Below are 27,561 nucleotides of genomic sequence, written 5' to 3' on the forward strand. Positions count from 1 at the left end.
AAAACAGTAGAGATGAATCACACACAAGGTTGTCCACTCTCAACACTATTATTCAACATAGTTTTGGAAGTTTTAGCCACAGCAATCAGAGAACAAAAACAAATAAAAAGAAACCAAATCGGAAAACAAGAAGTAAAGCTTTCACTGTTTGCAGATGACATGATACTATACATAGAGAATCCTAAAGATGCTACCAGAAAACTACTAGAGTTAATCAATGAATTTGGTAAAGTAGCAGGATACAAAATTAATGCACAGAAATCTCTTGCATTCCTATACACTAATGATGAAAAATCTGAAAGAGAAATTAAGGAAACACTCCCATTTACCATTGCAACAAAAAGAATAAAATACCTAGGAATAAATCTATCTAAGGAGACAAAAGATCTGTATGCAGAAAACTATAAGACACTGAAGAAAGGAATTAAAGATGATACAAACAGATGGAGAGATATACCATGTTCTTGGATTGGAAGAATCAACATTGTGAAAATGACTACACTACGAAAAGCAATCTACAGATTCAATGCAATCCCTATCAAACTACCACTGGCATTTTTCAAAGAACTAGAACAAAAACTTTCACAATTTGTATGGAAACACAAAAGACCCTGAATAGCCAAGGCAATCTTGAGAAAGAAAAACAGAGCTGGAGAAAGCAGGCTCCTGGACATCAGACTATACTACAAAGCTATAGTAATCAAGAGAGCATGGTACTGGCACAAAAACAGAAATATAGATCAATGGAACAGGGTAGAAAGCCCAGAGATAAACCCACGCACATATGGTCACCTTATTTTTGATAAAGGAGGCAAGAATATACAATGGAGAAGAGACAGCCTCTTCCATAAGTGGTGCTGGGAAAACTGCACAGCTACATGTAAAAGAATGAAATTAGAACACTCCCTAACACCATACACAAAAATAAACTCAAAATGGATTAAAGACCTAAATGTAAGGCCAGACACTATCAAACTCTTAGAGGAAAACATAGGCAGAACACTCTATGACATAAATCACAGCAAGATCCTTTTTGTCCCACCTCCTAGAGAAATGGAACTAAAAACAAAAATAAACAAATGAGACCTAATGAAACTTAAAAGCTTTTGCACAGCAAAGGAAACCATAAACAAGATGAAAAGACAACCGTCAGAATGGGAGAAAGTATTTGCAAATGAAGCAACTGACAAAGGAGTAATCTCCAAATTTACAAGCAGCTCATGCAGCTCAATATCAAAAAAACAAACAACCCAATCCAAATATGGGCAAGAAACCTAAATAGACATTTCACCAAAGAAGATATACAGCTTGCCAACAAACACATGAAAGGATGCTCAACATCATTAATCATTAGAGAAATGCAAATCAAAACTACAATGAGGTATCACCTCACACCAGTCAGAATGGCCATCATCAAAAAATCTAGAAACAATAAATGCTGGAAAGGGTGTGGAGAAAAGGGAACCCTCTTGCACTGTTGGTGGGAATGTAAATTGATACAGCTACTATGGAGATCAGTATGGAGGTTCCTTAAAAATCTAAAAATAGAACTACCATACGACCCAGCAATCCCACTACTGGGCATATACCCTGAGAAAACTATAGTTCGGAAAGAGTCATGTACCACCATGTTCACTGAAGCTCTATTTGCAATATCCAGGACATGGAAGCGGCCTGGGTGTCCATTGACAGATGAATGGATGGAGAGGATGTGGCATATGTATAAAATGGAACATTACTCAGCCATAAAATAAATGAAATTGAGTTATTTGTAGTGAGGTGGATGGACCTAGAGACCGTCATACAGAGTTGAGTGGGTTGGAAAGAGAAAAAAAAAATACCATATGCTTACACATATATATGTAATATAAAAACAAAACAAAACAAAACAAAATGGTTCTGAAGAACCTAGGGGCAGGACAGGAATAAAGATGCAGACATAGAGAATGGACTTGAGGACACACAGAGGGGGAAGGGTAAGCTGGGACGAAGTGAGAGAGTGGCATGGACTTATATATACTACCAAATGTAAAATAAATAGCTAGTGGGAAGCAGCTGCATAGCACAGGGAGATCAGCTCAGTGCTTTGTGACCACCTAGAGGGGTGGGATAGGGAGGGTGAGAGGGAGATGCAAAAGGGAGGAGACATGGGGATACATGTATATGTATAGCTGATTCACTTTGCTATAAAGCAGAAACTAACACACCATTGTAAAGCAATTATACTCCAATAAAGATGTTAAAAAAAATTTTTTTAATAAAATTTTAAAAAAAGATGAATCACAATCTCAGAAATAGAATGGAGGCACAGATTGACAAAATACAAGAAATGTTTAACAAAGATCTAGAAGAACTAAAGAACAAACAGAGATGAACAACACAATAACTGAAATGAAAAATACACTAGAAGGAATCAATAACAGAATAACTGAGGCAGAAGAACGAATAAATGAGCTGGAAGACAAAATGGTGGAAATAACTGCTGAGGAGCAGAATAAAGAAAAAGAATGAAAAGAATTGAAGATAATCTCAGAGATCTCTGGGACAACACTAACCGCACCGACGTTTGAATGTAGGGGTCCCAGAAGAAGAAGAGCAAAAGAAAGGGACTGAGAAAATATTTGAAGAGATTATAGTCAAAAACTCCCCTAACATGGGAAATGAAATAGTCACCCAAGTCCAGGAAGCACAGAGAGTCCCATTCAGGATAAACCTTAGGAAAAACACACCAAGACACATATTAATCAAACTAACAAAAATTAAATTCAAAGAAAAAATATTAAAAGCAGCAAGGGAAAAACAAAATATAACATACAAAGGAATCTCCATAAGGTTATCAGCTGATTTTTCAGCAGAAACTCTGCAAGACAGAAGGGAGTGGCAAGATACACTTAAAGTGATGAAAGAGAAAAACTTATAACCAAGATTACTCTACCCAGCAAAGATCTCTTTCAGATTGGATGGAGAAGTCAAAACCTTTTCAGACAAGCAAAAGCTAAGAGAATTCAGCACCATCAAACCAACTTTACAACAAATGCTAAAGAAACTTCTCTAGGTGGGAAACACAAGAGAAGAAAAAGACCCACAAAAACAAACCCAAAACAATTAAGAAAATGGTAATAGGAACATACATGTCGATAATAACCTTGAATGTAAATGGATTAAATGCTACAACGAAAAAGCACAGACTGACTGAATGGATACAAAAACAAGACCCATAATATATATGCTGCCTACAAGAGACCCACTTCAGACCTAGGGACACATACAGACTGAAAGTGAAGGGATGGAAAAAGATATTCCATGCAAATGGAAATCAAAAGAAAGCTGGAGTAGCAATACTCATATCAGATAAAATAGACTTTAAAATAGTGTTGCAAGAGATAAGGAGGGACACTACATAATGATCAATGGATCAATCCAAGATGAAGATATAACAATTATAAATGTTTATGCACCCAATAAACATTGAGGAGCACCTCAATACATAAGGCAAATGCTAACAACCATGAAAGGAGAAATCGACAGTAACACAATAATAGTAGGGGACTTTAACACCCCTGTTACCCCAATGGACAGATTATCCAAACAGAAAATAAATAAGGAAACACAAGCTTTAAATGACACAATAGACCACATAGATTTAATTGATATTTATAGACCATTCCCCCCAAAAGTGGCAGAATACACTTTCTTCTCAAGTGCACATGGAACATTCTCCAGGATAGATCACATCTTGGGTTACAAATCCAGCCTCGGAAAATTTAAGGAAATTGAAATCGTATCCAGCATCTTTTCTGACCACAATGCTATGAGATTGGAAATCTATTACAGGAAAAAATACTGTAAGAAAGACAAATACATGGAGGCTAAATAGTGCACTACTAAATAACCAAGAGATCACTAAGAAATCAAAGAAGAAATTTAAAAATACATAGAAACAAATGACAATGAAAACACGATGACACAAAACCTATGGGACACAGCAAAAGCAGTTCTAAGAGGGAAGTTTATAGCCATTCAATCTCACCTCAAGAAATAAGAAAAATCTCAAGTAAACAATCTAACCCTACACTTAAAACAACTAGAGAAAGAAGAACAAAGACAACCCAAAGTCAGTAGAAGGAAAGAAATCATAAAGATCAGAGCAGAAATAAATGAAATAGAAACGAAGAAAGCAATAGCAAAGATCAATAACACTAAAAGCTTGTTCTTTGAGAAGATAAAAATTGATAAACCCTTAGCCAGACTCATCAAGAATAAAAGGGAGAGGACGCAAATCAATAAAATTAGAAAGGAAAAAGGAGAAATCACAACTGACACCGCAGAAACACAAAGGATTTCAAGAGAGTACTACAAACAACTTTATGCCAAAAAAATGCACAACCACGAGGAAATGGACAAATTCTTGAAAAGGTACAATTTTCCAAGACTGAACCAGGAAGAATTTGAAAATATATACAGACCTATCACAAGCAATGAAATTGAAACTGTAATTAAAAATCTTCCAACAAACAAAAGTCCAGGACCAGATGGCTTCACAGGAGAATTCTATCAAACATTTAGAGAAGAGCTAACACTGATCCTTCTCAAATTCTTCCAAAACATTGCAGAGGAAGGAACACTTCCAAGCTCATTTTACGAGGCTACCATCACTCTGATATCAAAACCAGAGAAAGATATCACAAAACAAGAAAATTACAGGCCAATATCACTGATGCACATGGACGCAAAAATCCTCAACAAAATACTAGCAAACAGAATCCAACAACACATTAAAAGGATCATACACCATGATCAAGTGGGATTTATCCCAGGGATGCAAGGATTCTTCAGTATACGCAAATCAATCAATGTGATACACCACATTAACAAATTTAGGAATAAAAACCATATGATCATCTCAATAGATGAAGAAAAAGCTTTTGACAAAATTCAACACCCATTTGATAAAAACTCTCCAGAAAATGAGCATAGAGGGAACCTACCTCAACATAATAAAGTCCATATATTACAAACCCACAGCCAACATCGTTCTCAATGGTGAAAAACTGAAACCATTTCCACTAAGATCAGGAACAAGACAAGGATGTCCACTCTCGCCACTCTTATTCAACATAGTTTTGCCATGGCAATCAGAGAAAAAAAAGAAATAAAAGGAATACAAATTGGAAAAGAAGAAGTAAAACTGTCACTCTTTGCAGATGACATGATACAGTACAGAGAAAATCCTAAGGATGCCACCAGAAAACTACTAGAACTAATCAATGAATTCAGTAAGGTTGCAGGATACTAAATTAATGCACAGAAATCTCTTACATTACTATACACCAACGATGAAAAATCAGAACGAGAAATTAAGGAAACAATCCCATTTACCATTGCAGCACAAAGAATAAAATACCTAGGAATAAACCTACCTAAGGAGGCCAAAGACCTGTACTCAGAAAACTATAAAACACTGATGAAAGAAATCAAAGATGACATAAACAGATGGAGAAATATAGTATGCTCTTGGATTGGAAGAATCAATATTCTGAAAATGACTATACTACCCAAAGCAATCTACAGATTCAATGCAATCCCTATCAAACTACCAATGGCATTCTTCACAGAATTAGAACAAAAAATTTTACAATTCATATGGAAACACAAAAGACCCCGAAGAGCCAAAGCAATCTTGAGAAAGAAAAACAGAGTTGGAGGAATCAGGCTCCATGACTTTAAACAATACCACAAAGCTACAGTAGTCAAGACAGTATGGTACTGGCACAAAAACAGAAATATAGGTCAATGGTACAGGATAGAATGCCCAGAGATAAACCCACGCACATATGGTCACCTAATTTACGAGAAAGAGGAAAGAACATACAATGGAGAAAAGACAGCCACTTCAATAAGTGGTGCTGGGAAAACTGGACAGCTACATGTAAAAGAATGATATTAGAACACTACCTAACACCACACACAAAAATAAACTCATAATGGATTAAAGACCTAAATGTAAGACCAGACACTATAAAACTCTTAGAGGAAAACATAGGAAAAACACACTTTGACATAAACCACAACAAGATCTTTTTGACCCACCTCCTAGAGTAACAGAAATAAACACAGAAATAAACAAATGGGACTTAATTGAACTTAAAAGCTGTTGCATGACAAAGGAAACCATAAGTAAGACAAAAAGACAACCCTCAGAATGGGAGAAAATAGTTGCAAATGAAACAACAGACCAAGGATTAATCTCCGAAATATACAAACAGCTCATGGAGCTCAATGTCAAAAATCAAACAATACAATTAAAAAATGGGCGGAAGACTTAACTAGACTCACCAAGGAAGACATACAGATGGCCAAGAGGCACATGAAAAGATGCTCAACATCATTAATTATTAGAGAAGTGTAAATCAAAAGCACAATGAGGTATCACTTCATAACGGTCAGAATGGCCATCATCAAAAAATCTAGGAACAATAAATGCTAGAAGGGTTGTGGTGAAAAGGGAACCCTCTTGCACTGTTGGTGGGAATGTAAATTGTTACAACCACTATGGAAAACAGTATGGAGGTTCCTTAAAAAACTAAAAACAGAACTACCATATGACCCAGCAATCTCACTACTGGGCATATACCCTGAGAAAACCATAGTTCGGAAAGAGTCATGTACCACAGTGTTCATTGCAGCTCTATTTGCAATAGCCAGGACATGGAAGCAGCCTTTGTGTCCATCGACAGATGAATGGATGGAGAGGATGTGGCACATGTATACAATGGAATATTACTCAGCCATAAAAAGAAATGAAATTGAGTTATTTGTAGTGAGGTGGATGGACCTAGAGTCTGTCATACAGAGTGAAGTAAGTCAGAAAGAGAAAAACAAATACCGTGTGCTAACACATACATATATGGAATCTAAAAAAAAAAAAAAATGGTAGTGATGAAACTAGTTGCAGGGCAGGAATAAAGAGGTAGACAGAGAGAATGGACTTGAGGACACAGGGTGGGAGGGGGAAGCTGTGGCGAAATGAGAGTAGCATCGACATATATACACTACCGAATGTAAAATAGTTAGCTAGTGGGAAGCAACAGCATAGCACAGGGAGATCAGCTCGGTGCTTTGCAACGACCTAGATGGGTGGGATAGGGAGGACGGGAGGGAGGCTCAAGAGGGAGGGGATATGGGGGCATGTGTATGCATATGGCTGATTCACTTTGGTGTACAACAGAAACTAACACAGTATTGTGAAGCAATTATACTCCAATAAAAATAAAAAACAAACAAACAAACAACTAAGAGGGCAAAGTAGAGTCATGATTAGGACACTTTGGAGGTGCCCAGGTCTACCACCTGAGGACTCTTCCAGAGAACACTGTGAATGTCTATAAAGACTTACCCAATCTTGTGGTCTAGTGTAAGGTACTCATTATCTAAAATCTTTCCATTTTGGGCCCACTGTAGTTCAGCATTTATACCTCTCCAAGGTATGGTAGACACGTGCATATATCTACTATAGCAGTAGACTACAGTACATGTTTTTCTATAATATATACATATATGGAAGGTTTAAAAAGGTTTATATATTTCTTTAATTTATATTCCTTAAGGGAAAACAATAGGTCTTCTAATTCTTTATAAAATACTCTACACAAAATACAGTAAAGAATAGGACACAGAAAGAAATCGGTACCTTTTCAATGTAATGACTTTCTTAAATCTTTACAGTAAGTTTAGGATTAACAGTTACACTAAGTTTCCTCAATTCAACAAATATTTATTTTGTGCCAGCATTGGTGGGTGGCTCAGTAACTACTTGCTGACTCAGCGTCATTTATTTGATGCTATAGGAGATACTCAAAGAAATGTAAGACATAATTCTTGTTTCAGAACACTTTTAATCTAGGTAAGAAACAAGATGTAAATACAGTAAGTCCCCTACATACGAACGAGTTCCATTCCGAGAGTGCGTACGTAAGTCCAATTTGTCCGTAAGAACAACAAAGTTAGCCTAGCTACCCAACTAATACAATCAGCTATATTGTTCCGAATTGTAATAGGTTTATAATACTTTTCATACAAATAATACATAAAAAACAAACATAAAAAATAAAGAAAACATTTTTAATCTTAACAGTACAGCACCTTGAAAAGTACAGTAGTACAGTACAACAGCTGGCATACAGGGTCTGGCATCGAGTGAACAGGCAAGAAGAGTTACTGACTGGAGGAGGGAGAGAAGGTGGGAGATGGTAGAGCTGAAGGATCATCAGCAATAGGAGACGGAGGGCAAGGTGCAATTTCACTCATGCCTGACATTGATGGCACAGGTTCTGGTTCCTTGCTGGATTCAATTCTATCTACCCTCTTGAAAAAAGGATCCAGTGATGTCTGGGTAGTAGCTCTTTTTTTCTCATCAAAGATGACACGGTAGCACTGGATTGCATTCTGAACGGCTGCTGTAACCTTCGTGTACCATTCTATGTTTGGGTCCTGTGCCTCAAAAACTAACAGTGCCTCCTCAAATAAAGAAAATCCTATTGCCATTTTCTATGTCGTCAATCTCTTCGGTTTTTCAGTTATTTCTTCTTCCTCTTGTCTCTCTTCGTCCTTTCCCTGGGCCTCCAATTCCATCAGGTCTTCATTAGAAAGCTCCTCTTGTTGCACAGCAAGGAGTTCAATGAAGTTGTCCTTTTGCAGATCTAGCTTGAAATAAAGATACTGTACTACTGTACTCTATACAGTACTGTACAGTAAAGTACACAAAAGCACAACCACTTGTAGAGGATGCACACATGTGACAATGTATGCCAGACACGTGAACTAACTTACTTGATTGAACACGCAAAGGCACGTTCGCATCTTTGAAAGTTCTCAACTTGAAGGTTCATATGTAGGGGATTTACTGTATATGTGAGATGTAATAAAATGTATGGCTTTAGAATCAGACAGCTAGAGGTGAAACCCTAGCACTACCATTTACTAGCTATACGATCTTCAGCAAGTTATTTAAGTGGTCTAAGACTCATTTTTCTCCTCTGTAAAATGATGATAATTATAAATTCTATTTCATAGGGTGGTTATAAAGACTACCTAATACAAGGCAACACCTATAAAGTGCTTACCACAGTGTTGGACATAAAATAAGCATTCAATCAATGTAAATTATCATCAACATAATATTAAGTAGTTATTAACACAGTAATAGTTAAACAAAGTAGGCAGTTTTGAAGTGGGAAGAACTAACCTGGGCTACAGTTACAAGTTTCATGTAATAACACAATACAGAAATTTTTCTGCTATATTTATTAAATAAAAATCTGACTAAAATATTTGGAATGTTTGCTAAAATAAGTAAAATGACACGAGCAAATTCCATGTGTGATCTGTAGAGCTCACTTGTCCACACTTCTATTAGTAATGAGTATGGATTTTTTTTTCAGTTCCAATTACTTAACAATAAATATTTCTACTTCACTTTTGCTTTCTTTACTTATCCATCGTGGTTTTTGCCAATGAAAAATGCAACAGAACAGGCTAAGTCCACTTTATTCTTCTGACTTATGTTAGGAAACACTTCTTCCCCACTCCAGACGTGCCCTTCCACATGAAAAGAGCTCCCTCACTGTAACGTTCTTGGCCTCTCTCCAGGGCTTTGCTCATTACACCACAGAAGAGGTTTAGTGCCTTCTCCAACTTTTAAATTTTGGAAGAACAAGCGGAACACACTCACCAATGCTATTTAACTAGAAGGTTAAGTCTATTTAAGCCTGGAGTTCAGTTAAACAGCTTACTTTGTTCTTGCACTAAGCTATGTCCTCCTACCCAGTCTTTACCACAAATAAAAGTATGATTTTGATCCCCCATTTGCCTTTATGTTTTATTTTATTTTCTCAATTTGTTCAGAACCCAAGTGAGGAAAAAGGTACTATTATTGGGCTCCTTCAAATATCTCAACAAGTTATTCAAAATATTCAAAATAAAATATTTATTTAACATCTATTATGTAGGATATCAAAGATATGACATGAATGAAATACTGTCCCTGCCAGCAAGTAAAAAGGCACTCTGTCTTATAGAACAATTTTCAGGAATGCATTATGCCACAAAAATAGCAATCATCAGTAATATCTCCTCAGATGAGAATCTAATATTTGGAATTATACACAGCAGATGCTTTTATTCTGCCCATATCAGAGACAAAGACACTGAAGTTACAAGCTTTAACAGGCAGAGAGATAAATCACCATGTCCATATTAGTTTTATCAACCCGTAGTATTTCTATTACATTTGGGGAAATTTAAAACCTTACTTGTCATGATAAATGTCTTTTCCTTTGGTGACTAGAACCAAAGGCATGATCACAATCAACTTTAGTTAATAGATGGCATTTTATATGTGATGTTATTTAAGAGGTCAAAAACCAACTCAGAAAATAGCAATAACCAAAGAAGCAAATACTAATTTTAAAAACGTGTGTCTAAGCACAAATCCACAAGCATTCATCTGAGCTCTTTGTTTTAGAGACAATTCTGGTAAACTGGGTTATCTCATTTTCCAGTTAACAGCAGATTAGAAGGAGCAAATTGGAAATGGGAGTGTGAGAAACTAGAGAATGCTAGAGACACATTGATAGCAGGAAAAAAAAAGAAAAAAAGAGTTAAGAACTCTGTTAGATTATAAACTCCATGAAGGCAGAAATTGTGTTCATTGTTCTATGCTATATTCCCAGTGCCTGGCATAGTGCTAGAAATAAATAACTGATGAATAATGGAACAGTAAATAAACTACAAAAGCTAACATTTGGGATCTATATTTTTTGTAATGACAGATAGTTCTGTACACTTCAGCAGACTCTGAGAACAAATCCAGATAAATAACAACATTAATGTTCTTAATAATGACACCAATTTTTTAAAAAAAGTTAATTGAGTTTAAAATGATCAGTTTACAAAGACAGAAGGATAATATCCAAAATGGCAACAATAAAAAGAATATTGGTAAGCTTAAATTATCTGAAATATTAACTTATAAGAAATATCATGGGGCTTCCCTGGTGGCGCAGTGGTTGAGAGTCTGCCTGCTAATGCAGGGGACACGGGTTCGAGCCCTGGTCTGGGAAGATCCCACGTGCCGCGGAGCAGCTGGGCCCGTGAGCCACAACTACTGAGCCTGCGCGTCTGGAGCCTGTGCCCCACAACAGGAGGGGCCGCGATAGTGAAAGGCCCGCGCACCGCGATGAAGAGTGGTCCCCGCACCGCGATGAAGAGTGGCCCCCACTTGCCGTAACTAGAGAAAGCCCTCGCACGAACCGAAGACCCAACACAGCCAAAAATAAAAAAAAATAAAATAAATAAATAAACTAGCTGGTGATGGGGCAGGAGACGAAGTTCTGAGTAGGGAATCAAAAAAAAAAAAAAAAAAAAAAAAAAAAATAAAGAAATATCATATTTCCTAATTACACTGGATAAATGAATTAGTATAAAAATTTTGGCAATAAAAAAACCCCACCTATTAATTCTCAGGCAAGACTGTAATTTTTAATAGTATTAACTTACTTGAAATGCCATATAAATACTAATGAGAAATAATAACAATGAGTACACATAGCAATACTATATTCGTTACTTACAAAGCAAATACAGCTAAACATAAGAGTATCTCAAAATAAGGAGGAAAAACTCACACACTCAGTTCACTATACACAGCATTCTGAAGTTTCTTCTCCCAACCTATTTAAAAAAAGGAATAAAATATACAAACATATTAGTTTTAAAAATAAACATACATTATAATTAAATTTATCTCACAAAAACTTTAACATCACATTCATTTGTGCAAGAACTTTATCAACTTCCAGTTGCTGTGTAAAGTGTTATACTAAGGAATTATTTCTTTTTTTTTTTTTGTGGCCCTTTTATTTTTTATTGAAGTAGAGTTGATGTACAATATTATGTAAGTTACAAGTGTACAATATAGTGATTCACAATTTTTAAAGGTTATACTCTACTTGTAGTTATTCTACAATAGGTCTGGCCCAGGCTCTTATGGAGTCACTGCTTTGCCCTGGGTCCCCATGTATGTGACACCTTGTGTGCACCCCCTAAGAGTAGAGTCTCTGTTTCTCCCAGTCCTGTGGAGCTCCTGCACAAAATCCCTGCTGCCCTTCAAATCCAAATGCTCTGTGGACTCCTCCTCCTGATGCCATACCCCTGGGCTGGGGAGCCTGATGTGGGGGCAGAACTCTCAGTCCTGTGGGAGAACTTTTGTGATATAATTATTTTCCAGTTTCTGGTCACCCACCAGGAATTATTTCTTATATATTTACCAATATCCCTTGGCTAACACTAAGTAGCAAAGTCATCAACATGATTTATTATTATAAAACTATGGCACCATTTTCTTAAGATGAGAAGAATATTTCCTTCTTCCACTGTTAAGGTACTCAATGAATGCCAAAATCTTTGGCTATCGCACTACCAGAGCTGTGAGAAATGTGCCAAGGGAAGGGCAAGAAACAGCCAGGCATTGACAAAGATTACAAGTAATTCGTGACAATTAACTAGTCATTAAACTCCTAAACAAGAGAAGTAGATTATTATGAGGCACCATCAGTCAGATCAGTTCGCTTGGCTGCTAACTACTTGAACTTATATGGGCAAGTAAACCACTTAATATCTCAGTTCCCATGTGCAAGGGCTGCTCAACAGCTTGCTCTAAAAAAGTTGGGATTTTCTTCTGTTTTCTTTGAAAGGGTAGAAAAGAGGAGACAAAAGAAACATAGGAGAGAAAAGAAGCAGAGAAGGAAAAAAGCCACAAATGAAAGGTAAAAGACAAGTTACTTAACTAGGGAGATTCTTAATACATTCGGGATGTATTTTGACCAGGAAGGTAAACAGTATTTAAAACTGATTAATGTAAAGCAGTCATTCCCACAGTGTTCCTGAATTTTTGCAGCATTTCTGCAGAAATATCTGAAAGTTCTAATTCTCCCCAAATAGAAACCTATCCAGCCACTGTTTCACAATTTTGGATGAGTAATTGGCTGTGGATACAGCATTCCCTCAAAATAAAGCATTTCCTTATTTTGCCTTAAAGAATCAGAGAAGGGAAAAAAAGCAACTTACAAACCTGATATTTTAAAGAATTCCTTAATATCTTCTTTTAGTGATTCAAGTTTAATCTCAGGTCTCTGAAGACTGGCCTAATTTTAGAAAGAAGAAGAAAAAGAAGAAAGGAAAAGACAGAGGTCAAAAGTAAGTCATTTGGGATGATATTTAATGCTAATGAAAGTTTTAAAGAGGAATGTCCAAATGTGCACACGATTTAAAAAATCCCCTTTGAGGTCAGAGCATCTGAGTATCTGGAATAGCTCATAAGAGAGAAGACTTTTTCACCCACTCTTGAAATAGAGGACCTGTGATAATATACTAGAGTCTACTTAAAATATTGAATCTTGCAGCTTATGAATAGTTAACATCTTCACCTAAGCATTTTACTTTTATGAACATTTAACATCTATTTTTCTAATAGGAAAAATACTCAGATTTTATAAATTCATTCTCTTAATATTATACTTAGCATATATAGCACCTACATTCACCTAATAACCAAAAGCTCTGTTGCGTCCATATAACTGGAGCTTTGAACAGTGTCATCTTTGGATCGCTGCTCTGTAAACCTGCATTTTTTGTACATATTGATGGAAAATACATGAAACTACTCACTCACAAATGCTTATTAGTGTCTCTTTCATCTTCAATTGCATGATTTCTATTCTACTGGTTTTTCACACTGTAATTTTTACCAAAAATACTAATTTCTCCAACTTATAATGGCTTCAGTTACCTTCAAAGTGTTCATCTTTCATCACCTAGCTCCCTCTATCAAATTCTAGAAGCATATTTTTTAAGAAGGCATTTCTATTAGGGTATCTCATAAGCATTTTAAATCTAAGAAATCAAAAACTGATCTTATTTTCCACTTACTACCTTTCTCCTCTTCTATTTTTAATCCTCATCCATGAAATTACCATTCACCAAATCTTCCAACTCAGAAACTTTAGTTATTCTCAATTCTACTCTAATTCTTCTACGATTCAACCCCTTTCTGGGAAGATGGCATTGGTGGCAGTGAGGTTTTTTTTTGTAATCTTCCTGATCTCCACATAGAAACACACCAAGCAACTAGACAGCAAAACCAAAATTCCATGGAAAACATTTACAACCAAACTTGGTGATAAGATATTCCTCACAAACCTAAAATATAAGCAGTTGTGGACAAACCAACAGCCACATGACCTGTATGGTATTAGCATCTACACAGGAAAAAGCAGAGGGGTATCTGATAGATATGAAAAGAGGAGAACCCCAAAATAGCCAGCAAGTATTCACTGGAACATATGATGAGCTAATTTTAGAACAGGAGCTGACAATGGGAGGGGTTTTGTCTAATCCAATATAGCAGATGAGGTTTGAAGACACTGGCACAGCCTAGCACCTATGAATTCTTGAAACTGACCGGTCAGGGCTCCCTTTCTCCCTTTCTGAGGAGAAAAACTGGATAGAGTAATAAAAATTGAGGATGACAGGGAACCAACTTATTACCTTGAAAACTGATAAATAAATGAAAAGGCATTTATCTAGCCTGCCTTTCCTACAGGAACTGTACCACTTGGTAACCAAATAATAGGTAAGGAGAAATGTCTCTTTATAAAAATATTCCAGCTAATAACTAAAACAGATATATAATTAGAATATCACCGTTTTGCAATCCCTAATCAATTCTAGGCATTGAGCAGAAACAGCTATTAACTTTGCAAAAAGACAACCAGCAATTATGTGCTTCTCAATGAAAGAAGACTCCAGTGCCAATAGTCGTGGTCGTTGAGATGGCACCTGAGCCTGATCAAAGCCTCTGGGTCCAACTGTCAACTTACAAGTCATACAAGCTGCACCATGAGTGTGTAATCAGAAAAATCCAGGTTGTGAGAAATCCTAAAGGCCAAACGGCCCAGTTCTTCAGCTGATCAATTGTAAGGGGGGAAAAGAGAGGAAGGAGAGAAAACATGTAGATTTTAAAAGACTTAAAAGGTATATCAAAGAATCTTTTTTTTAGTTGGCAAAACTCAGAGCCTCCAGGGATATACATTTGGTTAATGAAACTATCAAGAAATGCAGGAAAGTGATTACCATAAAAATCAGGTCCTCTGGGAGGGAGGGACTTGTGATTGGGGTGAGACAAATGGAGAGGTTTCTGATGTGGCTGGCAACGTTTCACTTTTTTACCAGGGTGGTTGTTTAAGGTCGTTCATCTTATAATAATTCATTACATTATAGATTTGTTTTGTGTAGCTTCTGTTTGTGTTTTACTTTACAACAAACAGGGCAAAAAAAAGAAAAAAGAAAAATACATCCCCGCAATCTATTCCTTCTCTCCATTCTAAAGTCCTACTTTATTAAGGCAACCTGATTTTTTTGTTTATAGGTCAAGGAGGAAGAAACATGGCCAGCTCCCCATCTGGTACTTTCTTCTTTTTTTCTTTTAATTGGAGTATAGTTGATTTACAATGTTGTGTTAGTTTCAGGTGTACAACAAAGGGAATCAGTTATACATATACATATCTCCACTCTTTTTTAGATTCTTTTCCCACATGGGCCATTACAGAGTCTTGAGTAGAGTTCCCTGTGCTATACAGTACGTCCTTATTAGTTATCTATTTTATATATAGTAGTGCTGCCACCTTATTTAAATTGCAACTACCCCCCACCTGGCATTTTCACACCCCCTTACTCTACTTTTTCTTCTTTCTTAGCATTTATGCCTCTTAATATACTGTATGATTTATTTACTATGTTTATTGGTATACTATCTCCCTACACTAGAAGTGGTAAGCTCGACCAGGGCAGATATCTTTTTTTGTTGTTCTCCTTTGTATCCTAAGTGCCTAGAATAGTTATTTTCACATAGCAGATGCTCAATAAATGTTTATTGAATAAATGAACCAATTTCTCCCTTTTCCAGTCCATATTCCAGCATTTTCTTCCTAAAACTTAAGTCCTTCTCGGCTGTGGATCTCCACAGCATATATAAGAAGTCTAAACTTTTCAACAGGACACACTGGGACCTTCACAATGTAGACCAACTTGTCTCTCCAAATTCATCAGCTGCTGCTCCACCAAGCCAACAACATCCTCTCTTTTCTCACACCTCCTTCCTGACACCCTACACTCTAGCCACAGTGAGCTATAATCACTGATACCCCAAATGTCAAATACTTTAAGGGTTCCAGGCTTTTGTTCATATTGTTTCCTCAGATGGAAGAGCTCCCTCAACACCTTGGCAAATACCTACTAGCTTCCACTTCCATACATCCCTCAAATATCACCTCCTTTCCCAACTACCCCACCTGCTACCTGCAAAGACAGTGCATGCTCTTCCTCTGTGAGAGCACTTACCCAATTACACTGTAATTTTCAGCTCACCTATTTCTCTTTTTAACTCTTAAATTCAAAGGCAAGACCATGTCTTCATTTCTGCATCCCAAGTGTTACTTGGCATTAACTGTTGCTTGACAAAATTATATTGACCAAACCATGTTCTATCCTTTTCAACTAATTTCCCCTCAAATAAACAAGGAACTTTATAAAACTTATGTTTAACTGAAGAGACTCGTTTCCAGTCTGTAATTCCTAGGATTTTAAAAGGTGCAAAAGCCTTCTTATTATTCAAGAGTATCAAGGCAAAAGGAAATAGGTTTTCTTTTTACTAAGTCTGTATTTGGAAATGACTCAGAAGTAGCAAAATTTAAAGAATTTCAAGAGAAAAAAATGATTATTCCTCCTAAGCATTTTCAATACTTCAAGTTGCTAGATCTCCTAGATATATTTTTTTTTAAATATAAATTTATTTATTTATTTATTTATTTATTGGCTGTGTTGGGTCTTCGTTGCTGCGCATGGGCTTTCTCTAGTTGTGGCGAGCAGGGGCTACTCTTCGTTACGGTGCGTGGGCTTCTCATTGCAGTGGCTTCTCTTGTTGCAGAGCACGGGCTCTAGGCACACGGGCTTCAGTAGTTGCAGCATGCGGGCTCAGTAGTTGTGGCCCACGGGCTCTAGAGCGCAGGCTCAATAGTTGTGGCACACGGGCTTAGCTGCTCCGTGGCACGTGTGATCTTCCCAGACCAGGGCTCAAACCCGTGTCCCCTGCATTGGCAGGCGGATTCTTAACCACTGCGTCACCAGGGAAGTCCTCCTAGATATACTTTTTGATATCAAAGGCAACTCAAAATTCATTAATCATCTAAGCGAATTATAAGAATCTTGAGAAATTTGAGACTCAGAAGCAGGACAGTGACAGGAGGACAACGTGATAAGGCACAGCAATTCTCAAACATGTTTTAGCAGCATAATCCTTTTTTTCAAATGAAATCTGAACCCTATTGGAACCCAATTACATAAAACACATTGAAAGTGATATTACTAGACAATGAAAACAATGAGTCTTTTCTCATTGACTAAGGTATGATTAACATTAAAAAGGTACAGCTTTATTCTGCTATGGTCTCAATACCTAATTTATGTTTGTATTTTGTTTTATTTGTTCAATTAAAAAATAGATCCTGATTCACAGAGATAGGTGTTTACATTGTTAACAGCCCTCCTGGCAACCTCAGCACACTCCCAAACAAACTGCTGCAGGAGATCAAAACTGCTGCAGTTGGAATTTTTTATTTTGAAGACAAATCACTAAAAGTATTTATCACAAATACAAAAATCAGAAAAGGGCTTCTGATACTTAGAACTGCTGAAACTATGCATCCCATAGTATTACTACCACGTGACGTGTTCTCACATCAGATGTTGTCCCATATCTCAGCAGTGCACCAGGATGGGGGCTCGCGTTGAGCAGATGCACTTTCACTCAGCCTGGCCCATGCCTGTCACTGTATACCCCCTGCAGTACTACCTCACTTGTACAATGTACCATGAGTGGACATGTACAAGCCCAAATATTTGGAAAGACCAGTGCAGATTTACATCCTTCCTCACCAATGACACATTTCTAAGCGTCCAAACATATGAAGAGATGAAAGAAACAGGGTTTTGGTTTTTCTTCCTCTAGGATCGATGCAGAAACAAGTTAATGTGAAATCACAATAGTGGATTATGGAGTACTTGATATAACAACGCATTTGAAAGAGCATTGTTTCTTAATATAATGATTAAATTAAGTATTTTTTTAATGTTTTTTTCCCTTCTTTTTTTTTTTTTTTTTAAAGTATTTGTTTATTTATTTATTTATGGCTGTGTTGGGTCTTCGTTTCTGCGCGAGGGCTTTCTCTAGTTGTGGCAAGCGGGGGCCACTCTTCATCGCGGTGTGAGGGCCTCTCACCGTCGCGGCCTCTCTTGTTGCGGAGCACAGGCTCCAGAAGCGCAGGCTCAGCAGTTGTAGCACACGGGCTTAGTTGCTCCGCAGCACGTGGGATCTTCCCGGACCAGGGCTCGAACCCGTGTCCCCTGCATTGGCAGGCGGACTCTCAACCACTGCGCCACCAGGGAAGCCCTAAATTAAGTCTTTTTAAGTGAATAGAATGTTTTCAGAATCCTTGGCTATAACAGAGCATAGTTCTAAAACCACTTGGGACTAAATGAGAGTGAGATTTGGCATCAGAGGACCTGCAAACATCTCTCGGCCTTATTTGTTACCTTGGTCCAGTAAGTTAACCTCTCTGTCTCAATTTTCTTTTTTATTTAATGAGGAATATAATACCTGAGCTAGGTTATCAGGAGACTCAATCAGATAATTTGTCAAAGTTATTTTTAGGCTGGGAAGTCCAATAGAAGTTAAAATTGTGTTATAAGATGTGCCCAGATGGCAGTGGACTAAATGTAGAAGGTTGGCAGGGAAGGATTAACTGGAGGTAGAGGTTTTTAAAATATCTATAACAAAAGTTAAGCCTTCTTTTATACAAAATGCCTCTAGCTCACTAAAAGAGCTGGTAAAAAATATGTTCAAAATATAATTAGCAAGAGAGTGTATAGTACATTCCTAGCCATGGCCCTGCATACAATTTACCAATTCATTTATGTTGATATTTCTGACATCCTCCACCATTCTGCATTCTAAAAACACCTGGCCATCTCCACTCCAACCCCAACCCCACCAGCACACACACATTCACACACGCGCACACATACGTACCCAGTTTCTTTCTACTTCCACCAGAACAGGCTTAGTCCAAAGCATTGCTCACTGGCAATCTTAAATTTCTAAACTTGGTGACTGAAGGAAACTGGAGAAGCAAAGTGGATGAAGTTGTGGTGGGGTCAAAAAAGCCAGGAGATAAACTGAGGCTAAATACTCATAAAGTGCAAACCAAGGCAGAGGAAGGTTTACAAAAAGGGTTCCAAAAACCCTCTGATTCTCTCTGAAGATGCCCCATCCTCTCCACTTCTCATGATGCCACTGTGCCAATCCTGGGCTTCATTTATCTGTGCCCGAAGAATCACAGAATTTCAGGGTTAGAAGGGACTATAGAGTTCTTCTAGGTCGACTAACCATTTAATGACTGACTCTCCTCTCCAAGGGATTTTCTAGCTTAGAAACTCTCTCTTAGAAACTCTAAGCTAGCTTTCCCCACCTTTGGTCAATTCCATCTTTGAACTATTCTGCTAGAAAATCCTTTATTATGAACTAAAATTGATTCCCCTTAACATCTGCCACCACCATGTGTGCCCCCCCACCCACCCCAAGGTCACAGAAAATATGCTGAATCACTTTCCTGTGAGAGATCTTCAAATATTCGAATTTAACTACTGTGTCTTCCCTGAAAGCTTCTCAAGGTCACATACATTTATTTCTAGGTTCTCCAAGATCTCTTCATATGAGAGATTCTCCTTACCACCCTGGCCATTCTTGTCTGAGCAAAGTCCAGTCCAGCTTGTCCTCTACTGTAGTAACTTCCTAACCTACCACTCTACTTCACTCATTCCACTAAACCACTGATTCTCACTTTTAAGTCTCAGGACCCTCACTCTTAAAAATTACGGAGGATCTGGGAGGACCTTCAAGATGGCAGAGGAGTAAGACGTGGAGATCACCTTCCTCCCCACAAATACATCAAAAATACACCTACATGTGGAAGAACTCCTAGAGGACACCTACTGAACGCTGGCAGAAGACCTCACACTTCCCAAAAGGCAAGAAACTCCCCACGTACCTGGCCGTGTGGCTGACACAGTCTTGGTGCTCAGGCCGGGTGTCAGGCCTCAGCCTCTGAGGTGGGAGAGCTGAGTTCAGGACACTAGACCACCAGAAACCTCCCAGCCCCACGTAATATCAATCGGCAAGAGCTCTCACAGAGATCTCTGTCTCAACACTAAGACCCAGCTCCACTCAACGACTACCAAGCTCCAGTGATAGACACCCTATGCTAAACAACTAGCAAGACAGGAACACAACCCGCCCATAAGCAGAGAGGCTGCCTAAAATCATACTAAGTTCACAGATACCTCAAAACCCATCACCAGATGCATTCCTACCCACCAGAAAGAAAAGATCCAGCCTCATCCACCAGAACACAAGCACCAGTCCCCTCCACCAGGAAGCCTACACAACCCACTGAAGCAACCTTACCCACTGGGGGAAGACACCAAAAACAATAGGAACTATGAACCTGCAGCCTGCAAAAAGGAGACCCCAAACACAGTAAGTTAAGCAAAATGAGAAGACAGAGAAATACACAGCAGATGAAGGAGCAAGGTAAAAACCTACCAGACCAAACAAATGAAGAGGAAATAGGCAGTCTACCTGAAAAAGAATTCAGAGTAATGATAGTGGAGATGATCCAAAATCTGGGAAATAGAATGGAGAAAATACAAGAAATGTTTAACAAGGACCCAGAAGAACTAAAGAGCAAACAAACAATGATGAACAACACAATAAATGAAATTAAAAATTCTCTAGAAGAAATCAATACCAGAATAACTGAGGCAGAAGAATGGATAAGTGACCTGGAAGATAAAATAGTGTAAATAACTACCACAGAGCAGAATAAAGAAAAAAGAATGAAAAGAATTGAGGACAGTCTCAGAGACCTCTGGGACAACATTAAATGCACCAACATTCGAATTATAGGTGTCCCAGAAGAAAAAGAGAAAAAGAAAGGGACTGAGAAAATATTTGAAGAGATTATAGTTGAAAACTTCCTTAATATGGGAAAGGAAATAGTCAGTCAAGGCCAGGAAGTGCAGAGAGTCCCATACAGGCTAAATCCAAGGAGAAACATGCCAAGACATATTAAACAAACTATCAAAATTAAATACAAAGAAAAAATATTAAAAGCAGCAAGGGAAAAGCAACAAATAGCATACAAGGGAATCCCCATAAGGTTAACAGTTTATCTTTTGGCAGAAACTCAGTAAGCCAGAAGGGAGTGGCAGGACATATTTAAAGTGATGAAAGGGAAAAAACTACAACCAAGATTACTCTACCCAGCAAGGATCTCATTCAGATTCAACAGAAAATTAAAACCTTTACAGACAAGCAAAAGCTAAGACAATTCAGCACCACCAAACCAGCTTTACAATAAATGCTAAAGGAACTTCTCTAGGCAGGAAACACAAGAGAAGGAAAACACCTACAATAACAAACCCAAAACAATTAAGAAAATGGTAATAGAAACATACATATTAATAATTACTTTAAATGTAAATGGATTAAATGCTCCAACCAAAAGCCACAGACTGGCTGAATGGATACAAAAGCAAGACCCATATATATGCTGTCTACAAGAGACCCACTTCAGACCTAGGGACACATACAGACTGAAAGTGAGGGGATGGAAAAAGATATTCCACACAAAAGGAAATCAAAAGAAAGCTGGAGTAGCAATTCTCATATCAGACAAAATAGACTTTAAAATAAAGAATATGACAAGAGACAAAGAAGGACACTACATAATGATCAAGGGACCAATCCAAGAAGAAGACATAACAATTGTAAATATTTATGCAGCAAACATAGGAGCACCTCAATATATAAGGCAAATGCTAACAGCCATAAAAGGGGAAATTGACAGTAACACAATCATAGTAGGGGACTTTCACACCCCACTTTCACCAATGGACAGATCATCCAAAATAAAAATAAATAAGGAAACACAAGCTTTACATGACACATTAAACAAGATGGACTTAACTGATATTTATAGGACATTCTATCCAAAAACAACAGAATACACATTCTTCTCAAGTGCTCATGGAACATTCCCCAGGGTAGATCATATCTTGGGTCACAAATCAAGCCTTGGTAAATTTAAGAAAATTGAAATCGTATCAAGTATCCTTTCCAACCACAACGCTACGAGACTAGATACCAATTACAGGAAAAAAAACTGTAAAAAATACAAACACATGGAGGCTAAACAATATGCTACTAAATAATCAAGAGATCACTGAAGAAATCAAAGAGGTAATCAAAACATACCTAGAAACAAATGACAATGAAAACACGATGACCCAAAACCCATGGGATGCAGCAAAAACTGTTCTAAGAGGGAATTTTATACAATACAATCCTACCTCAAGAAACAAGAAACATCTCAAATAAACAACCTAAACTTACACCTAAAGCAATCAGAGAAAGAAGAACCAAAAAACCCCCAAAGTTAGCAGAAGGAGAGAAATCATAAAGATCGATCAGAAATCAATGAAAAAGAAATGAACAAAACAATAGCAAAGATCAAAAAACTAAAAGCTGGTTCTTTGAGAAGATAAACAAAATTGATAAACCATTAGCGAGACTCATCAAGAAAAAAAGGGAGAAGACTCAAATCAACAGAATTAGAAATGAAAAATGAGAAGTAACAACTGACACTGCAGAAATACAAAGGATCATGAGAGATTATTACAAGCAACTATATGCCAATAAAGTGGGCAACCTGGAAGAAATGGACAAATTCTTAGAAAAGCACAACCTTCTGAGACTGAACCAGCAAGGAACAGAAAATATAAACAGACCAATCACAAGCACTGGAATTGAAACTGTGATTAAAAATCTTCCAACAGGGGCTTCCCAGGTGGTGCAGTGGTTGAGAATCTGCCTGCCAATGCAGGGGACATGGGTTCGAGCCCTGGTCTGGGAAGATCTCACATGCCATGGAGCAACTGGGCCCATGAGCCACAACTACTGAGCCTGTGCGTCTGGAGCTTGTGCTCCGCAACAAGAGAGGCCGCGATAGTGAGAGGCCCACGCACCGCAATGAAGAGTGGCCCCCGCTCACCGCAACTAGAGAAAGCCCTCGTACAGAAACGAAGACCCAACACAGCCAAAAATAAATAAATAAATAAATAATTTTATTAAACAAAAAAAATCTTCCAACAAACAAAAGCCCAGGATCAGACGGATTCACTGGTGAATTCTATCAAACATTTAGAGAAGAGCTAACGCCTATCCTTCTCAAACTCTTCCAAAATATAGCAGAGGGAGGAACATTCCCAAACTCATTCTTTGAGACCATCATCATTCTGATACCAAAACCAGACAAAGATGTTACAAAAAAAGAAAACTACAGGCCAATATCACTGATGGACATAGATGTAAAAATCCTCAACAAAATACTAGCAAAAGAATCCAGCAGCACATTAAAAGGATCATACACCATGATCAAGTGGGGTTTATCCCAGGAATGCAAGGATTCTTCAATTTACTCAAATCAATCAATGTGATACACCATGTTAACAAACTGAAGGATAAAAACCATATGATCATCTCAATAGGTGCAGAAAAAGCTTTAGAAAAAAATTCAAGACCCATTTATGATAAAAACTCTCCAGAAACTAGGCCTAGAAGGAACTTACCTCAACATAATAAAGGCCATATATGACAAACCCACAGCCAACATCATTCTCAATGGTGAAGAACTGAAACCATTTCCACTAAGATCAGGAACAAGACAAGGTTGCCCACTCTCACTGCATTTATTCAACATAGTTTTGAAAGTTTTAGCCACAGCAATCAGAGAAAAAAAAAAGAAATAAAAGGAATCCAAATCGGAAAAGAAGAAGTAACACTGTCACTGTTTGCAGATGACACGGTACTATACATAGAGAATCCTAAAGATGCCACCAGAAAACTACTAGAGCTAATCAATGAATTTGGTAAAGTAGTAGGATACAAAATTAATGCACAGAAATCTCTTGCATTCCTATACACTAATAATGAAAAATCTGAAAGAGAAATTAAGGAAACACTCCCATTTACCATTTCAACAAAAAGAATAAAATACCTAGGAATAAACCTATCTAAAGAGACAAAAGACCTGTATGAAGAAAACTATAACACACTGATGAAAGAAATTAAAGATCATACAAACAGATGGAGAGATATACCATGTTCTTGGATTGGAAGAATTAACATTGTGAAAATGACTGTACTACCCAAAGCAATCCACAGATTCAATGCAATCCCTGTCAAACTACCAGTGGCATTTTTCACAGAATTAGAGCAAAAAATTTCACAATTTGTATGGAAACACAAACACCCCTAATAGCCAAAGCAATCTTGAGAAAGAAAAACAGAACTGGAGGAATCAGGCTACCTGACTTCAAACTATACCACAAAGCTACAGTAATCAAGAGAGTATGGTACTTGCACAAAAACAGAAATATAGATCAATGGAACAAGATAGAAAGCCCAGAGATAAACCAACGCACATATGGTCACCTTATCTTTGATAAAGGAGGCAAGAATATACAGTGGGGAAAAGACAGCCTCTTCAGTAAGTGGTGCTGGGAAAATTGGACAGCTACATATAAAAGAAGGAAATTAGAACACTCCCTAACACCATACACAAAAATAAACTCAAAATGGATTAAAGACCTAAGTGTAAGGCCAGACACTATCAAACTCTTAGAGGAAAACATAGGCAGAACACTCTATGATATAAATCACAGCAAGATCCTTTTTGACCCACCTCCTAGAGAAACGGAAATAAAAACAAACAAATGGGACCTAATGAAACTTAAAAGCTTTGGCACAGCAAAAGAAACCATAAATAAGATGAAAAGACAACCCTCAGAATGGGAGAAAATATTTGCAAATGAAGCAAATGACAAAGGATTAATCTCCAAAATATATAAGCAGCTCATGCAGCTCAATATCAAAAAAACAAACAACCCAATCCAAAAATGGGCAGAAGACCTAAACAGACATTTCTCCAAAGAAGATATACAGATTTGCAACAAACACATAAAAGGATGCTCAACATCACTAATCATTAGAGAAATGCAAATCAAAAGCACAATGAGGTATCACCTCATAACGGTCAGAATGGCCATCATCAAAAAATCTACAAACAATAAATGCTGGAGAGGGTGTGGAGAAAAGGGAACCCTCTTGCACTGTTGGTGGGAATGTAAATTGATACAGCCATTATGGAGAACAGTATGGAGGTTCATTAAAAGTCTAAAAATAGAACTACCATATGACCCAGCAATCCCACTACTGGGCATATACCCTGAGAAAACCATAATTCAAAAAAGTCACGTACCACAATGTTCATTGCAGCACTATTTACAATATCCAGGACATGGAAGCAACCTAAGTGTCCGTCGACAGATGAATGGATAAAGAAGATGTGGCACATATATACAATGGAATATTACTCAGCCATAAAAAGAAACGAAATTGAGTTATTTGTAGTGAGGTGGATGGACCTAGAGTCGGTCATACAGAGTGAAGTAAGTCAGAAAGAGAAAAACAAATACCGTACGCTAACACATATATATATGAAATCTAAAAAAAAAAAAAATGGTTCTGAAGAACCTAGGGGCAGGACAGGAATAAATATGCAGATGTAGAGAAGGAACTTGAGGACACAGGAAGGGGGAAGGGTAAGCTGGGACGAAGTGAGAGAGTGGCATTGACATATATACACTACCAAATGTAAAATAGATAGCTTGTGGGAAGCAGCACATAGCACAGGGAGATCAGCTCGGTGCTTTGTGACCACCTAGAGGGGTGGGATAGGGAGGGTGAGGGGGAGATGCAAGAGGGAGGGGATATGGGGTTATATGTATATGTATAGCTGATTCACTTTGTTATACAGCAGCAACTAACACAACAATGTAAAGCAATTATACTCCAATAAAGTTGCTAAAAAAAAAAATTACTGAGAATCCAAGATTACTTTTGTTTATGTGGATTAGATCTACTGATATTTACAGTATTAGAAATTAATACAGAAAAATTAAACCTATTTGTTTATTAGTATAGAAGTTCCTCAAAAAATTAAAAATTGAATTTCCATATGGTCCAACAATTCCAAATCTACATATATACTCAAAAGAACTGAAAGCAGGGACTTGAACAGATATTTGTACACTCATGCTCAAAGCAGCATTATTCATAATAGTTAAAATGTGGACACAACCCAAGTGTCCACAGATAACTGAATGGATAAAGAAAATGTTGTATATATAATGGAATACTATTCAGCCTTAAAAAAGAAAGACAATTCTGACACATCTACAACATGGATAAACCTTGAGGACATTATGCTAAGCAAAATAAGCCAGTCAGAAAAAGACAAATACTGTATGATTCCATTTATATGAGCTATCTAGAATAGTCAAATTCATAGAGACAGAAAGTAAAATGGTAATAGCCAGGGACTGTGAGGAGGAAGGAATGGGAAGTTAGTGTTTAACGGGTACAGAGTTTCAGTTTGGGATGATGAAAAAGTTCTGGAGATGGATGGTGATAATGGTTGCACAATAATGTGAATGTACTTAATGCCACTGAACCGTACAGTTAAAAATGGTTAAAATCTAAATTTTATGTTTATTTTACCACAATAAAAATATTTGTTGGGACCTCCCTGGTGGTCCAGTAGTTAAGACTCTGCACTACTAATGTAGCGGGTTTGGGTTCAATCCCTGGTCAGGAAACTAAGATCCCACATACCACAACTAAGCCCATGTGCTGCAACTAGAGAAGCCCGCGCGCCACAACAAAGAGCCTGCACAGCCAAAAAAAAAAAAAATTTGTCAATTCATCTTAAAATAACAATGTAAATCCATTGTATATTAACCTAAATATTTTTATTTAAAAGAACTGTATTTTCAGAAACAAAAATTAGTGCGAAAGAGGCACTGTTTTACATTTTTGCAAATGTCTTTGATGTTTGGATAGTAAAAGACAACTGGAGTCTTCAATCTGCTGTGATACTTCATCTATGGCACTATGCTCTCTTGATTGATGTATATGAAAGTCAGTGTCACACAGATATGCAACTGGAAAAGGGAAGGATATTTTAATATCCTTTTCAGATACTGTGGATGCTCTCCTTTGATAGTACACTAAATTTGACAGGTAGTAGTTTCCTAAAGATTAGTTGCAATGTGGAATCTGAACATCAATAAACTTTTCATACTTTATTAGAAAAACATGTAGCAATCTGCCTTGCACTTTGAATCAATCTTCTACCTACACATGATTTTGTAACATTATGTACTGATCATTTCAAATATACTAAGTGATGCAGTGGACACATTTCATTA

General features: G+C 37.3%; 1 protein-coding gene across 4 annotated transcripts in view; it reads right to left on the reverse strand.

The window, feature by feature from the left end:
- TBC1D19 (TBC1 domain family member 19) overlaps positions 1 to 27,561 on the reverse strand; it is a 161,836-nt gene that overhangs the window by 115,898 nt on the left and 18,377 nt on the right. For 3 of the 4 annotated variants that reach the window (XM_036852005.1, XM_036852006.1, XM_036852004.1), the window contains exons 2-3: positions 13,130 to 13,202; positions 11,685 to 11,730 (exon numbers count right to left, since the gene is read on the reverse strand). The exons of the other annotated variant lie outside the window; for it this stretch is intronic. In XM_036852005.1, the coding sequence (XP_036707900.1) occupies positions 11,685 to 11,730; positions 13,130 to 13,202 (119 nt within the window). The remainder of the gene's footprint in view (positions 1 to 11,684; positions 11,731 to 13,129; positions 13,203 to 27,561) is intronic. 4 annotated transcript variants of the gene reach the window in all.

Source organism: Balaenoptera musculus, chromosome 5 (assembly GCF_009873245.2).
Source record: "Balaenoptera musculus isolate JJ_BM4_2016_0621 chromosome 5, mBalMus1.pri.v3, whole genome shotgun sequence".
Classification (NCBI taxonomy): domain Eukaryota; kingdom Metazoa; phylum Chordata; class Mammalia; order Artiodactyla; family Balaenopteridae; genus Balaenoptera; species Balaenoptera musculus.